The 17674-nt window shown below is 38.2% G+C and overlaps 1 protein-coding gene across 8 annotated transcripts in view; it reads left to right on the top strand.

Annotated features, from left to right (window-relative positions):
* The window catches only part of LOC134355570 (ankyrin repeat and SAM domain-containing protein 1A-like), a 441540-nt gene that overhangs the window by 244472 nt on the left and 179394 nt on the right, over window positions 1–17674 (top strand). For all 8 annotated transcript variants that reach the window (XM_063065625.1, XM_063065619.1, XM_063065621.1 and 5 more), the window contains one exon: window positions 7949–8535. In XM_063065625.1, coding sequence (XP_062921695.1) covers window positions 7949–8535 — 587 coding nt within the window. The remainder of the gene's footprint in view (window positions 1–7948; window positions 8536–17674) is intronic.

Below are 17674 nucleotides of genomic sequence, written 5' to 3'. Positions count from 1 at the left end.
TAATTGGCGAACAGTGGAAGCTATAATCAGCAAAACGGGGTCAAACATTGGCTCGTGCACCATCTTGCAACCTTCTCATTACAAGGTTCACTCACACTGCCTCTACCTCCCAGAATCCTCTCAGAGATTGCAGAGCGCTGAAGCACCCAAACAATCTCCAAACAGCAAAACACGGGCTCCAACAGTTCCAGAGTCACATTCAAGATGAGAAACAAATGTAAAAGACATAAAAGAAGTGAAAAGATGGTTTCATGATCTATCCAAAGGATGTCGATCAAAGGAGCATTGTACGCAGGCACTATCTTGGCCAGAAGGATTCCCTCCATCTGTGATATCTTGTTACAGATATTACAGATTCTATAGTAGGAATTTGCCATTGAACCTGTTTTGTTGCATTAAAGTGGTATTATGCATTTAAAGGGAACAGTGTCAGTGGGCCAAGCAATATCTGTGGAAGCAAAGGGATAGTCAATGTTTTTGGTTGAGACCTATCCAGCAATTTTTGCTTCAGATAAAAGCATCTGCAATCTCTTGTATCTCTATGCATCAGAAGGTATGGCTTCTTGATTAATTTTTACAGATAATGATTGTATTAATGTGTTTGTATTTTGTTAATGGAGTTAGAAAAGAATCAGATGCTCTTTAGCTACTTTGTCACTGATTCAGATTTAACCTGCCCTAATTTTAACAGTAGTTCGAGGTACATGATATTGACTGTAAATGACAATGTGAAGCTCTTTTCCCTGTGATTTTTCTATTGATCTACCCAATGGAAGGTTTGGTAGAGTCTGGCCCAATTCAATAGCAGATCTTTTTCTTCTTTCCTGATAAGTTATGGTGCCCTTCTTTCTGCACGGCATGCACTTTGATTGCCAACTGCCAGAAGTTAAGATGAATGGAATTTTTCAGCCTTTTGTTTAACCAGAATATTTTAGAGATGTCTGAGAATATGGAAGCTGGAATCTGGAGCATCAAATTGTTGGAGGGTCTACTGGGCCCTGCCTCACTGTCTTACTACTCCTAATTTCCTCATTAGTGGTTTTCTCTCTCCTCTCTTGAGTCCTGAAGCAGGAATTCAACCCAAAATGACAACAGTTCCTTCCTACCCCTTACCACACCCCGATGCTACTGGACCCATTGAGTTCCCTGAGCAGATTCTTGTCAAGAAACCTGTCTTCTTACAATGCATCAGTACCCTATCTTTTCTAGAATTTTGTTTCAGTTGGTCATTCTCTGTGTGGCATGTTATTGTTACCTTATGTACATCCTAGAGATGCAAGCTTGTCTAATGGCCTGGCTCATCAGTTATAACATTTTTCTAACTCTTAATGTTCATATTGCTTTCTCTGTACTTGCATCCCCACAGAGGTAATTCATTCACTTTTGATTGGGGAATTGCTGAGATGACCAACATTTATTAATTGCCCTTGGGAAGGTGGTGGCAAGCTGTCACCTTGAGGCAAACTAATGCTTTTTGTAAAGGTACTTTCATAGTAGTATTGTGTAGGGAGTACCAGCATTTCAACCTGATGTGTTAGGGAATAGAAATGTATTACAAATCAGAATGCTGTGTGAATAGAAGGGCGACCTGTGGATACTGGTGTTCTCTTGTGCTGGAAGCTCTTGATCTTGGTAGGTCAGTGATTTGGGAGGTACCGTAAGAGTAGTCTGTGCAATTAATTTCAATACATTTGCAATTGATATACTATTCCTCCACTGTGATGGGGTGAATTGATGGGATGCCAATCAAGCAAGCTGTCTTGTCTTGGATGGTGTTAAACTTCTAGAATATTGTTGGGTCTACACTCAACCAGGCAAGTGGAGAGCATTTCTTCTGACTCCTTACCTGAGGCTGTGGGGTTGGAGGGGTTGAGTCTTTTGCTGCACATACCTGTGGTGTTTCTAAGGGTATTTAGGAGATCTAGCAGTGGTGCGGTTGAAATCAAGGGTGGTGGTGAGATTCCCTCTTGTTGCAGATGGACATTTCTGGCACTTGAGTGAAGTGAAAATTACCTGCCAATCTTCAGCCTATGCCTGAATGTTGTTTATGTATATGGATTGATTCATTTGCTGAGGACTTGCAAATGGAATTGAATGTAAAGCAATCGGAAGTAAACATTCCCACTTCCAATCTATGGAATGAAGGTCAGTGATGAAGCTGCTAAACATGGTTAGGCTTGCAGTCTACAATGACAAACACATGTAGTGATATCCTGGGGCCTGGACATTGTCCTTTGCATGAAATATAACATTAAACATTGGGGTGTTTTCTCCTTGATGGGCCATTAACTTTGGTTTCACCTGGATGACTTAATGCCCTGCTTGGACAAGTGTATCCTACTTGTTTTATCTTGTCTACTGTTGATAATTGTGTTTCAACTGTCAAGGTAAAACTTGGAGAATTTTCCACCTTATTTTCCTCAGAGATGCTTCAACCTTTTTGACTCATGTATTTTGATGTCTTTTTGTATGGTTTGAAGATGTATTTAATGATTTTTATTAAAAACTGTAGACGATGGAAATGTGAAGTGTGAAGTATTGTCATCTTCTGTTTCTATGTTGTATTTTGTTTAAGATGTAGGCAGGATATGTTGAACTGCATTGTATTAATGGAGAAAATATACAAGATATTGTTACAGGGGTATCAGGATAGACTTATGAGACTGAAACATCGAGGTTTCTAATATGATTTCTTATAGCTGATCTTCATAGCATGGGAGTCAGTTTTGTAATTTTCCTCACCACGTTAGCACGGCCTTTCAGTGCCAGCTGCACAGAATGCAGAGTACTGCAAAAGGTTGGTAGTGTTAGTCCCCTCTGTCTGGATGCATGCCTTGGAGAGACCCTACAGCAGTCTCAGCTCTCTCCAATATTTCAGATGTGCTTGCTTGATCACACTATTCCAAGGGATGTGCAATGTCTGGATATATACACCTGACAGAAAATAGTTACAGAATCATGTCATTCTTAAAAGATCATATGAAAAACATTTTATTTAGACATCAATTACACATAAATTGGCAGTGCAGTCCGTAAATTTTGATAAAACACAGTAACTTTTAAGAATATTCTGCTCTTTGACCTTACTATCAGCTTGCATCTTCAATGTAAGATTTTCCCCCCACTAACCAACACCATGCTAGGGTTTAACTGCCGTGAATTCGAAGGATCAAATTACACAATACTTGGCATGTTTTTTGATTTTTTTGATAAACAAGTGTTTAGATTGCATTGATGTTTTAACCTAATGTAAAAAATGAACGATTTTTCTGTTTGGATATTAGTGAATCTATTCCCATGGGCAACTTTGTAAGATCTTATAAGCACATCTGACATTGCCGACTGTTTCTAGTATAAATAAAAAAAAGGAATGTTTGTGCAGCATCTGAAACCTAATGTTTTGCTGTTGAGCTTCAGCAGAATTGTGGACATTGAGTCATATCTGCTGTCTGTGCTATGTCACTAGGCATTTTGGAATTGGTTATATATTATGTATATTGAAAAGTAATGATACTAACCTTATTGTTCAATTTCATTGTCTGCAATTGACATACAAAATTATCAATTCCTTGATTGGAATGGGTCTCATCACTTAATTTTGTTACCTAATAATGTGATGGCATAACCCCTTTAGGTCCCTTTAAATTTTGGCACAGATTAATTCTACCCAAGAACCCCATCATTTTATCATTGGTATGACAAGCTAACCAATTGTATTGTTTTCAGTTGTTTTTATTGAGCTGTTAAGTGTCAGTGTGGTGGTTATTATTGTATTATATGTGTTAAGCTTAGAATAATTTTTGATATTTTAGGATAATTGATCTTCAGTTACTTGAATGGAAAATTCAATGTTAAATCTTAACGATTTACACTTAAAATTCCTTTCAGAATCACCGTTAGCATGGTTATCTGAGACACTATCACCATATGGGAGAATATCAGCTGACAAAAGTGGGAATCAGAATGGGCAAAATAACACTTTAAAACTGGTTAAGGTTTGCAATACATCAGCGAAGGAGGCTGTCGTTATTCAGCCTCAAAGCCCAAAACATAAAATTGTCCAAGAACCTTGAATGAAAATACATGATTGAATTAACTAAAAACTTGCTGGAAAGTGAACAAAATATACCCATAGGACCAAATGTGATTTTGGTCTTGGTTTCAGCACTATTTCATTAATAGTGTCAGAGCATGGTGTTCATCATGGTGTTAGAGGTAGTTCAAACATTACATACACGTCTTACCTTCAAGTAGTCTGAAAGTCAGTGCCAGCAAGGAGTTGAACAGTCACCCAAGGTGCAGCAAGGTGAATAGGTGGAGTTAGGAAAGCATTTCTGTATTTTCTGGCACCAGAATGTTTTTTTTTCAGTATTTGAATATAAAATACATTTGTCTTTCATTAGCAGTTGTAGAGACTACTGAAAAATTTTCAAGACGGTCTAGCCAAGTGGATTTATGGACTCTCATCACAGAACTAACTTCCTCAAGTTACCATGCCCTTGTTCTCTGCACCCTCCCCCTCCAGCTGAATATGTAAAAATAAACCCAGTAACTGCTAAATGATTTGCAATTGTCAATCAAGTGAATTTTCCTTTCCCAGCTTTCAACATTTGTATATTCCCTATCTGTTGCCCAAAATCATGTTACCCCTAGAACTATCTTGAATTTTAAATTAAAATGACCAACCTTGCAGATTAATATTTACTGATTATGCATGAATTTTAAATAATAATTCTCCAAATCAATATTAGGATATTAATTAATTCATGCTAGAGGCCTAGTACCAGTATTAATCATTTTCCAGCAAAGGCATCCACACTGATATGGTGTCAGCAGCTTTTAAGTTAATCAAAATTGATCAATTTTACCTAAGATTCCAGCCTTGGAAGACTGGTACCCCTTTTTAATGCATACAACAAAGCTACCCAATGGATTCTCATATTTCCACCCTTGGTCTTAAATACTAAGAAAATTGTTGTCCTGATTAAACCCAGAATCTAATGGTGTAATGTAAAGACAATTCGAGCTTTTATTACTAAGTACTTGGTTATCATCTACATGTGTAAAATAATGGTAAATGTGATTCTTGGCCCTGGTTCCAGTCCCACATTATTCCCATTGTTTTTAATCCTTCAGATCCCATTTTAAACAATTTTGGACAGTAAAAAACAATTTCTTATTTAACATAATAAGCACTTCTTAGACCATTTTCTCTGATAAGGTTGACTTACAAATCTGATCAACTTACTTTTACTATTGTTAGTGTTTTAAAACTGGGACTACTTTGTCATTTGAAAACATACTTTCCTTGTTTCTCCAAGTAAACAAGGTGCTGTTTCCAAACTCAAAAGGAATTAAACAGAAAGTAAATCCTGTCTTTGATGCACTTTTTTTAGATAAACAGGAAGAGTAATCAGAAACAGAATGAACTCAGGAAGTGCTGCTGCAGTGTCTCCTGTGGATATAAAAATGGTCATCAATCTTAGAACCTTAGGAAAATGGGTTTCCTTGAAGCTAAGTATGCATAATATGTCTTGTAGCATATCAATCCTGAACAAATTAGTCTTCTGCCATGTTTTAAAGCCCAAGTTCACTCCCTAGTAAGACCACAGACATCAAATGATTGCCAGTTCATTTAACGACTACAGTTAAATTGACAAACATTTGAAAGCGATATTGTACCTGGTCATAATTCACTACTCTTGCTATCAATTAGCACACTTTTCTGAGTTAATGTCAGCAGTACTTTGTTTAAGGAATCACTTCTAGAACAATGCTAAAGTAATAGTAACTTTAGAAGAAATGTAAATTGATAAATTCAACTCTTACAGCTAATTTAAAAACAAACCTGAATTTTTAGATTTGATGTATTTTGACCTAGATGTGTGCATTTTAATCCTCTGTATTAATTCTTAAGCTTCACTTTTTAGGAAATACCTGAATTGTTCACAGAGCTTCTTAGTACTTCTCACCCTAGTCCTTTCTCGTGCATTGCCTTTGCATGTTCCGTTAATTTGACTGACAAGTGCAAGTTATTGTAGTTGTACCTGTGTGTTTTTGCTAATTCTGGTGCCTTTTGAATGGATAGCCCACTGATCTCCACTTTGGGTGAATACAGGATTCTAATTGGGTATCCATTGTCAATTAAACTTGATTTGTTTTCTGATTATGTTTTTTTTTTCTGGTTATAGTAGTTGACTTTTATCCACAGGTGTAGACTATCGGGCTAAGGGACAATTTCAACATCCTAATAAATGGTAATGATTAGGGTATGGAATTTGGTGCCTGCTGAATTAATGGAGAAAGATGGTTTAAAATTTAAAAGCACATATGTTACTAAATTGGCAGTTGAGATTTATAGTAAGTGAATGGACTGCAGAGCATCTTGCCTTGGTATTTTGTTTCCATCGGAGATTATGAACTTTTTCTCTGGTACCTCCTGATAGCTAGCCCGGTTGGTAATTTTATTTCATTTGGGCCGTCTTTCTGTCATCTCAGGTTGAACATGCAGCCTGAACTTCATAAGGGTTGTGTGGAATTACCAGAAAATAGAATATTAGGTGCTTTTCTAAAATTCCTAATTAGGGTGAGCAGATTATTATCACACTCATGTACAGGAAAATCATGTAAAAGAAAGCAAAGATTGCAAAACTACCTACGTGGAAATGAAAACAGTTCTCTATTTTTCTTCAGGAGAAAAATACATTTTCTTGTGGGCATACTTAGTAAGTACAAGAAATGTAATAGAATCAATGAAAGATCACACCCAGTGTACAATTCACAACTCAGACTCTAAAGCCTCTAATAGAATTATGAATGATAACCAGCTGGTATCTACCTGTTGATTATGTAGATAATAGGTTATTGGTGAAATCATTAAAATAATTAACCACGGCAGGGGGCGGCTTGTGTAAGTGATTAATTGAAAATGATGTATTGACCCAGGTCATGCTCTCTTCTCACTGCTGCTGTTAAGGAGAAGATCAGGGGTCTCAGGACCCACACCACCAGGTTTGGGAACAGTTATTACACCGGAGCCATCAGGCTCTTGAACCAGTGGGGATAACTTACTCAATTTCAGTTGTTCTATTACTGCAAACTGTTCCCACAAACTATGGGCTCACTTTCAAGGACTAATTATCTCATATTCTCAGTATTTATTGCTTATTTACTATTATTATTTCTTTTCGTCCTTTCGTATTTGTACTGTTCGTCTTTTGTACACTGGGTGTGATCCTTCATTGATTCTGTTATATTTCTTGGAGTTACTGAGTATGCCTAGAAGAAAACAAATCTCAGGTTTGCATAGAGTGACATATAAGTACTTTAATAATAGATTTACTTTCAACTTTGAACTTTTGACTGCTGGAATCCAGAGCAACAAGAAATCAGCATCTGTAAGAGGAAAGGAAATTTCTCTTAAAATAGACCACGTTACTTGAAAAGGGAATAGAGATAGGCAATCTGATTTGTATGGTATTTGTAGGGTTAACAATGCAAATAATACATATACTGAACTGTACAAGAGTAAAGAAGTTAAAAGGCTCTCCTGCTGTTCCAAGGTAAACCTGGGATAATTGAGGATTTATTTGTACAAATCATGCTGTCTGACATATTTTGCAGTTCTCTATACAATTGAATGTATTCCCACACGGCCGGTGGTCTGTTACATCTATTTTTTATTTATGCCTACCATCATGCCGTTTGTAGTTTTAATCATAGAATTCTGTCCATATAAAGGAAGCATTGCTTTATATTAATATTAATAACAGCTATACATAGGCAGTAATGTCTTTCATCTGACCGTATAAATCAGCTTTGGGACTGGAATTTCACAAATGTTGTGCAACTGTGTTTGCAGAAATCTTTTACAATCAGCTGTCTGTTTCAGCTCTCTGAGCTGGGTATTTAATAAACTATTCTTTTGATTTTCGCTTTGCTTCTGAAGGTCACATGAAAAGTGAGATTGAATCTCAAGACGTCAACATTCCTGAACAGTTTTCGGGTCTTCTGCATGGTTCACCTCCAGTCTGTGAGATTCAGGAGGATCCAGTCACACTACTAGCTGCTCTGAGCAAAGGGGGAGTGGAAACTGAAGCGATGCTAAACAGAGAGTTGCCAGAGAGTCAACATTGTGCAACAGTGCAAGCTGAGAACGCTGGCATTAAGAACTCTGCTGCTGCAGACACTGTTGAACCAAAAGGGCAGCAGGTAATCTATAGTAACCTTCGTACCATCATCAACCAGACGGAACCAGACGTTTTAATAAGCTCCAGACTTGTCCAACATAAAGACATTTTATTCGGCAAGGGAGTAGAAAAACAGACATGTACTTTGGGAAGAGTGCGGTTGAGTGGAAAGGATAAAGTGGACCTTAAATTAGCAAGAAGTTTGTCAAAATCAGATTCAGATCTCATTACCCGTTCTCCATCTGAGGAGGATATGCTGGGAAGTCGCAGTGAGTCTCTTTCGAACTGCAGTTCAGTGAAGAAACAGTTAGAAAAATCGCCATCCTTTCAGTCAGAATGGGAGGAGGTATGTACTGTTAATTTTTAATTATGTGAATGAACTAAGTAATATAATCTTAGATAAATAATCTTTTTCACATAAAGCTGTTGCAGTAAAAGCTGAGTTAATCCTGATTTCTCTAATGCTGGATTTACGAAACATCTAGTTGTAAGTGTAGCTCGTGCAATATTTACACGCTTTACATAGACACTCTTATTGGTTTTGGGAGTACTGAAATGAGTATGTTACAAGCAGGTCCGATGTTCTCAAGTTAGTGAAGTTGTTGATATTAGTAAATAGAATTAGCATATATCTTTGGTTATTGAATCTGCTTCAATATTAGGAACATCACGTTTGTGTAAGTGCTGGAAGATTGCAATACAGTCTGATCATATCAAACAGTTCTTAAAGTAGTATTTGTATGTAAGCACAAAGATTAAATTGAATTCCTTCTGCAACAATTAAAGTTCAACAAAAATGGAAAGCATTTTTAAAGTGCTGTTCGTGATCTTTAAAGCTTTTGAATTGAACAGAGTAGTTATTGAATAATTCACTCTTAAGAATTGATTCGAGTACATGTAGCTAAATTATTCATTCTTGCTCAGCTTGATTAGCTGTCACCACATAAACCAGAAGTACTATAACATGAGCTTGTAATATCATGTAAACATTTGTGTTGGGGTGGGGGGGGGGGATGTAATCTTCATCAGTAGATACATCAACTCCTAAATAATTGATGCATATTTAACACTGGACTTAAAGGCTTTATTCATGTCCTCCTTGATTTCTGTATTTCTGTATATCATACAAGAAAAAACAAACCTCCGTCGCACATGTACAATTGCATGTGATTATTTATTTGCAAGTATTTTATCAAATAGCATTTAACTCAGGCGAGGGATATCAGAAAACATTTATAGTAATAATACAAATATGGGGAAGTTTGTTTTAAGCTGGAATAGCCATATCTTCTGTTTGAATTTTTAAAAAATTACTCACAAATGTACTTTATTTTCTTAACAAAAATGTTGGTGTCAATACAACAGAGTGAATAGAAATGTGATCTTTAAATTTATTATTGAATATTGGAAATTTCTGTCCATTTGGTTTCCTCCACTTTTGGGAATGAAAATTCAAAAACCACTTGAATAAAATAAAAACAATTACCATTATGTAGTATGTAACACTTTGTGTTGTTCAGGTTTTCCACAAGATCAAGAGGCAGCTTCCAGTGTTGGTATAGTGTACTAAATTCAACTGGTACTTATTTTGTGATTCATGCTCAGAATTTTCTTGAAAATGGGAAGGAAGGTTGTTTGAATCAGTTCTTTTATGAGCAGCTAGTGAGATTTGAGTGAATCTGACTAAGTTGATAGGGTTCATGCAGCTTAATCATGTCAATGGTAAATATGCTGATTTGCCTTGTATGATATTTTAACTGAGTATACAGAATATCCCAAACCATATACTTCCTCATTTATATTCAGTATTTAATTAGCTCTTACAATATGGCAAATAATGGTACAGACATATTAATTGCCCATTTTCAGTTACGAAGAGAGTGGATTGAAGTTGCTTAAATAGATACTAGTACAGCGTATTTTAGGCTGTTCATTGAATGTTTTGATTCTTTCACTCTGCAACTTCATACAATAAAGGAAATTAGTGTGCTAATGATTGGAGCTGGGCAATTAAGCAGTTAGCAGGAGGCAACAGCTCCAGGAATATCACACCTCCACCGTGAGGGCAGGACCAGCATTGTGAATGAAAGAAGTTGCAGCATTGCCACAGTGCTTAGCCATAAGTGCTGAGCAGATGATCTGTCATGGTTATCCTCCTGAGATCCCCCTCAACCATCACAAAAGCTAATCTTCAGTCAGTTCAATTCATTCTAAGCAATATTAAGAAATAGCTGAGAGCAATGGGTACAGCAAAGTCTGTGGGGCCTAGTAACATACCAGTTATACCATTGTGTTCTGCTTTAGCCAGGCTGTTTCGGTAAAGCTACTGAAACTGACATTAACACAACTCTGGAATATTGCCCCTTTTCCAGTCCAGAAAAAGGAAGACAAATCAGATCCTGCTAATCACTGGCTAATTAGTTTACTTGCAATAATCAGGAAGGTGAATGGCGTCACAAACACCACAGTCAGACAGCATGCATTTACCAATTGTCAGCTGTTTGATGCTGAGTTCAAGTGCCTTGCTGACCTCTTGTTCTCAAACTCCACCACAGTCTTTGCCCAAATGTGGATCTCCACGCTTGAGGACAAGAGTGACTGACCTTGGCATCAAGGCATCACATGACTGAGTGTAGCGACATTGAGCCACAGTAAAACTAATGTCAATGGAAATTGTGGGAAAAGCATTTCAAAGCTTGGAGTTGTACCTCATCCTAACAAAAACTGTTATGGTTGTTTGAGGGTAATCACTCCAGCCTCGGATTATCAGTGCACGAGTTCTTGTACTCATTATGGCCAAAGTATTTTTAGATGTCTCATCAATGACCTTTATTCCATCATAAGGTCAGAGTGGAGATGTTGAGTTAACATTCAATTTTCTTCTCAACTCCTTAGCAAAGAAAGAAGTAAGATCCAGATGGCATTCAGGCACGAGTTGTTGAGTGGGAAGTACTTTTTGCACCACAAAACTGCCATTCATTACCTATTTCCAGCAAGAAAGAGTCTAACCAACTATCCTTAACATTTAGTGGCATTGCTTTTGCTGTGTGTTGCCCAATCTACCTTAACCAGAAACTCAAAGTGAACCAGCACAAATACTGTGGCTGCAAGAGGTCAGAATATGACATCAATGACTCACCTGACGCATCAAAGTCTTTCTACTATCTGCAAGGTATATTAGAATAGTCGAAGTCTCCCCTTGCCTCCATTAGTATAGCTGCATCTTTATCCAGCAGAAAATACAGTCCACCAACCTACCCCTAATGCAACGTAACTGTAGTGATTACCATTTATGAACTTGAGCTCTTCCAACAGTACTTGCCAAACTCAGAACTTCTTACCACCTTGTGAGACAAGACTTCACATACCTCAGAATGCCACTACCTGCATATTCCCCTCCAAATCACATGAAATCCATATTTGGAATTTCTTCATTGTTGCTGTTTAAACCTGGCTCTTGCTGCTCAACAGTATTGTTGTGAAGTTTCTTCGCTTCAAGAACTGCAGCCATTCAAGCTGATGTCTTGCCAGCACCATCTCAAGGTCAAATAGGAATAGTCAGTAAAAGCTGGCCTTGACAGAAATTGTTTTGATCCTCAAAAAATTAATACAAGGGGAAAGTTATTGTAAAGGCGCTGGAGAATAGGAACTTCAAACTTGCCAAGCAGTTGAGTACCTTAAAGCACCAGGGCCTGCATTTTTTATGATAACACAGCCTGAAGAGAAAAGAAGAATGATCTAAAAAAATGATTTGAACAGAACTGTGGAATGGCAAAAATAAGAATGCCATATATTCTTATGACTATATTCTTATTTACACAGTTAAGAAAATGTGCATTTTGTGGTCTAGAAATTAGATCCATATATTTTGTGCAGGAGGCTGGGACAGACATATCACTAAAGTTTCTTGGCCCAACATTGTTTGAAATTTGGAAATGTTGCAAATCTCTGCCAGAAGTGAAATTCAGGATTAGTTTAATGGGCTAGAAAATTTACTTTTGGATGTTAGGGTGCATGAAGTTGATTTTTTTTTAATCTATGGAGACAAAGCTGAACCATCACACCCTACGCACTTGTTGTCAGAATTAAATTACTGTGTTCTAAAATGTATTTTTAGTGGAATGCTTTTGATAGAATTTCAGTCATTGTTTAGTGATTTTAGAGCTTCAGTTGTAAATTGTAAGTTGAAAGAAATGATCGTGGTTGCAGTCATGATTTCTTTATCACTCTCATCGCATTACATGCATTTGATTTGAGTACGAAGTGTGACTAGGATTAATACCGTGGGCAAAAATTGCAAAGAACAGAAACAGTTTACATTTGCTTGTGCATATTATTCTATGCAAATTGGGATTTAAGCTTTTGACAAATAATTTAAGTGGCTTTTTAAATGTTAAATTCAGTGTGATGCTGGAACAGATTTGATTTTTCATGACATAAAACATATTTGGAAATCCCAAATCTAAGGCCATGTCCTTTTTCACAGTAATAAATGAGAACAGAGCAAACTGAAAGGCAGTGATTTAATATCATCACATGATAGTGTTTGGCACAATGCTGAAAACCTAAACAAAAGTTTGTGAGCCTTACTTCAGACCAAATATGGTAAATAGTTTGTTCAATCTAATCTAGAAACAAATGTGTATAATCTCTGAAATAATTTTACTGTGGATTTTATTTTTAATAATTCTAATGTTTTGAATGATATTTTAGCTAAGGGAGATGATTTGTAATGATGTTAGAAAATGGACTTAATCTCAGTGCAAAATAGAATAATTTTGTTTCAAGCTTGCTTTCCAGTTTTGGAATATTTTATGTGCATTCATGGGTTTCATCACATTCAAGCTTGAATTCTGCGTGCAGTTTGAGACATTAAGAAACATTTGAAGGGCTGTTCTATTCCAAATTTTTTGGAATAAAGTATGCCATGGTAGTGTAGCAGTTAGCACAGCACTATTACAGCTCAGGGTGTTGGGAGTTCAGAGATCAATCCCAACGTCCTCTATATAAGGAGTTTGTAATTCTTCCCATGGAATGCGTGGATTTTCTCTGGGTGGTCCGGTTTCCTCCCACAGTCCAAAGACTTGCTAGCTAATATACACAAAATGCTGGAGGAACTCAGCAGGCCAGACAGCACCTATGGAATAGAGTAAGTATTTGATGTTTCGGACTGGAGAAAAAAAGTTGAGAAGTCAGGGTAGGAAGTTGGAGGGAGGCGAGGAAGAAGTACAAGATAGTAGGTGATAGGTGAAAGAGGGGGAGGAGGTAAACTAAAGAGCTGGGAAGTTTACTGGTGAAAGAGATAAAGGGCAGGGGATGGGGGAGTCTAATAGGAGAGGACAGAAGACCATGGAAGAAAGGGAAAGGGGTGGAGCACTAGAGGGAGGTGATGGGCAGGTAAGGAGATAAGGTGAGAGAGATGGGCAGGAAAGGGGAATGGAGAGGGGGCGGGCAGTTACCGGAAGTTTGAGAAATCGATGTTCATGCCATCAGATTGGAGACTACTCAGATGGAATGTAAGATTTTCTCCTCCATGAACATCGATTTCTCAAGCTTCCGGTAATTGCCCTCCCCACCACCATTCCCTATTTCCCCTCTCACCTTATCTGCCAATCACTTCCTTCTGATGCTTTTCCTCCATCCTTTCTTTCATGGTCTTCTGTACTCTCCCATCAGATTCCTTTCCTCCAGCCCTTTATCTCTTTCCTCTTTTGGAAGAAAGAGATAAAGAGAAAAGATCTCATCTTTTTTTTCCTGGTGAAGGATCTCAGCCCGAAACATCGACTGTTTAATCTTTTCCATAGATGCTATCTGGCCTGCTGGGTTCCTCTAGCATTTTGTGTGTGTTACTTTGGATTTCCAGCATCTGCAGATTTTTTGGTGTTTCTGACTTGCCAGTTGGTAGATTAATGGGTCATTGTAAATTCTCCCATGATTAGGTTAGGGTTAAATCACGGGTTGTCAGGTAGCAGGGCTCAAAGTGTCGGAGGGCCTATTCTGCAGTGTATCTTTAAATACAATAAATAAATAAAATAATAAAGCTGACTTACATGGGCAAAAATATTGGTGATTTTGCCAAAATGGCAAATATTAATATGAAATTATTTCCCTCAGTGTGAAATATACATTCTATAAGCTGTTCTCAGCCCTTAAATGTGTGCTTGTGCTATTCATCACTGCAGCAAGAGTGCTATTTTACAAGATACTTGTAACTTCCTTGCTTGACAAAATAATGAGTTAGTAAGTGGAGAGATCCATGTGGATGATAAATGGACGCAGTTAAAAAGAAGATGCCCATTTAGAGCCAGATGGGAGGGGAAGGTGGGCAGCTTGGTTTGTCTACCTCTGATATCCATTGGCTCTTGCCTGCAGTGACGCCCTTCACCTCTCTTTGGTCTGCTGTTACACCCTTTCCCCTCTCTTTGTATTAGCTATCTTCTCTTTCCACGCTTAGTCCAAAAGCTACTCAACCTGCAAAATTACTCCAACAAATCCTTTGTTGCTCCAGATTCCAACATCCACAGTCACCTGTCTGTCCATTTGCCTTGCTGGACATTCATTTCTTTCTTTTACTTTTTCAATATTTTTATTATTAATTTCTATGTAAAATAATAAAGTACAAGAAGTATATAAGTTAAAAAACAATACATATTTGAGTCACACTTGCAACCTCATTACTCTATATTCATGTAAATTAACTTAAATCATAATATTGAAATATGATAGTGGGTTTATGGTAACATACATCAAAGTTGCTGGTGAACGCAGCAGGCCAAGCAGCATCTATAGAAAGAGGTGCAGTCGACGTTTCAGGCCGAGACCCTTCGTCAGGACTAACTGAAGGAAGGGTCTCGGCCTGAAACGTCGACTGCACCTCTTTCTATAGATGCTGCTTGGCCTGCTGCGTTCACCAGCAACTTTGATGTATGTTGCTTGAATTTCCAGCATCTGCAGAATTCCTGTTGAGTGGGTTTATGGTAGTGGGTTTAGATTTTTTTTCTGTATAATAATAAAATTATATTCATTTCAATTTAAATTTATTCACAATTGAGCAGCTTTTCCATCACTTCCAGCGTGCTAGTAGTCATTCTAAGTTTTTCCTGGTACACAAGTTTAAAATTCTCATCCACTTATTTTAACTGCATTATCACCTCAGTTCTAACATTCAGCATCCTCTATCCCTACTTCTTTCTGCCTCCCTCACCCAACTCCCACCCACCATCAATCTCTTCCTGCATGTGTAACCTGAGATTTGATAGAAATATACAAAATTTTGAGGGGTAAATAGCATAAATGGAAGCAGACTGAGGTTGGGTGAGACTCAAACTGGAGGTCTTGGATTAAGGGTGAAAGTTGAAATGTTTAAGGGGAATTTGAGCGGGGAACTTCTTCACTCAGTGATGAGAGTGTGGAATGGGCTGCCAGCGGAAGTGATGAATGTGGGTTTGATTTCAACATTTAAGTTAAAGTTCAAGTTCTGATGTATTGTCATTCAACCGTATACATGTATATGGCCAAATGAAACAATGTTCCTCCACAACACAGTATATATAACTAACACACAACACAAGGTAATACTACCACAAATAACTTGAATAGTAAGGTACTTTTATGACACAAGTGAAAAAGTAAACAGTATATTGCTTCTGGCTCTACATATGTGATGAGACCTGGTTGTGGCAGGGTGCTCAGTAGTCTCAGCACCTGGGGGAAGGAGTTGTTTCCCATCATAACAATCCTAAGACTAGCTTGGATAAGTACATGGGTGGGAGGTGTAGGGAGGAGTATGAACAGCTATGGTCCAACTGCAGGTCGATGGGACTAGGCAGAATAATAGTTTGCCATGGACAAGATGGGCCGAAAGGCCTGTTCCTGTGTTGTAGTTCTTTATGATTCTTCTGAGGTTGTTTCATGAGATGAAGAAATAGAAGTAGGAGCAGTTATGGGACACAGGATGACGGTCTGCTCATCTGATTGTAAGAAAGAAAGGAATCCGTGAGCAGTCTAATCATGGGGGCACAGGAGGCTGCTAGATGGGCATCAGTTTGGCAAGATGGTGCCAGCAACCACACGACTAATGGCAATGTCTTGCAGACCATTTGTGAAACTACTACTACTAATCTTTGTGCGATAGGAGCGTGTAATTTACATTTTGATCATGTGTTTCTGGGCTGGCTGAGTGATCTGGCACTTCGCTGTCTTGGAGGCAATTTGGTGTGGGACAGCGAGGTTGAGACCAGAGTATGCGGCCTAATGGGGGAGCACAAACCCATGATCGGCTCTATTACTCACTGATCTTGTTGATTGAAGTGTCGAGTGAGATTGAAATCAACAAGGGCGAGAGTGGAAGGCGAGCAGGTGTTCAGCACCATCTGCCGGTGTTTGACCAGTCTCCCTCTCGTTCATCGCTGTCAGAAGAAGGTGTAGCAGTGTTGGGCAAGGTTTGATAGGCGTGGTTTGTGGATTGGACTTGTTTTTAGAGGACTCTGCCATTAATATGTGTTTTTGATTTTTGGTCACACTTTTTTATTGCTATTTTGTGCAATTTTGATCAGAGCACTGGGTCTGTGGCCTGCAGTCAATGAGTGACAGCGCTAAATTGAACTAAACTAAGCTGAACTAAACTAAATTGAGCATTCTTAGACTGGTTCAAGGACTCTGTGGTTGGATGTTTAATAATTTGTGTGTTATTCACTCACTTTTTGCTGTTTGCGCGATTTGAGTGTTTAATGTTTTCTTTGAACTGGGTCCATCGTGTTTCTTTGTATTGTGGCTGCCTGCAGGAAGATGAATATCAGGGTTGTATACTGCATACCTACTTCGATAATAATTGTACTTTGAATATCTGAATCTAGTAGTTGGGCAGAGAGAGCGGCACAGATCTTGTGGAACAGAGAGACTTGAGATGAACTGTGGGATAATTTGACAATGGAGGAATTATTGACATGGGTAAATTTGTGCCACCTTGAATGATGTGCATATAATGTCAGGTTTCACATCGGTTCATCATACCATTCTCTACTTTAGCACAGTCATCATCATTATGTGCTGTGTCGTATGACATGGGCGATCATGATCTTCCATCTGTTGACCATGATTGTCCTTGGCAAACTTTTCTACAGAACTGGTTTGCCATTGCCTTCTGCTGGGCGGTATCTTTACAAGACTGGTGACTCCAGCCATTTTCAATACTCTTCAAAGATTGTCTGCCTAGTGTCAATGGTCACATAACCAGGACTTATGATATGCACCAGCTGCTCACATGACTGTCCACTACCTGCTCCCTTGGCTTCACATGATCCTGATCAGGAGGCTAAGCTGGTGCTACACCTTGCACAAGGGTGACCTGCAGGAAGGAACACCTTATACCTCCTTTGGTAGAGACATGTCTCCATCCTGCCACCCTTCTTTAGCACCACTTCTTAAGTCTACTGCCTTATTTTTATCAGATTGTGTGTAGTATTGTGGATGAGCTGTAGTTTCCT

This window comes from Mobula hypostoma, chromosome 13, assembly GCF_963921235.1.
Source record: "Mobula hypostoma chromosome 13, sMobHyp1.1, whole genome shotgun sequence".
NCBI classification, from domain to species: Eukaryota; Metazoa; Chordata; class Chondrichthyes; order Myliobatiformes; family Myliobatidae; genus Mobula; species Mobula hypostoma.
Note: the sequence above shows the minus strand (reverse complement) of the source record. Positions and strands in the feature narration are given on the sequence as shown.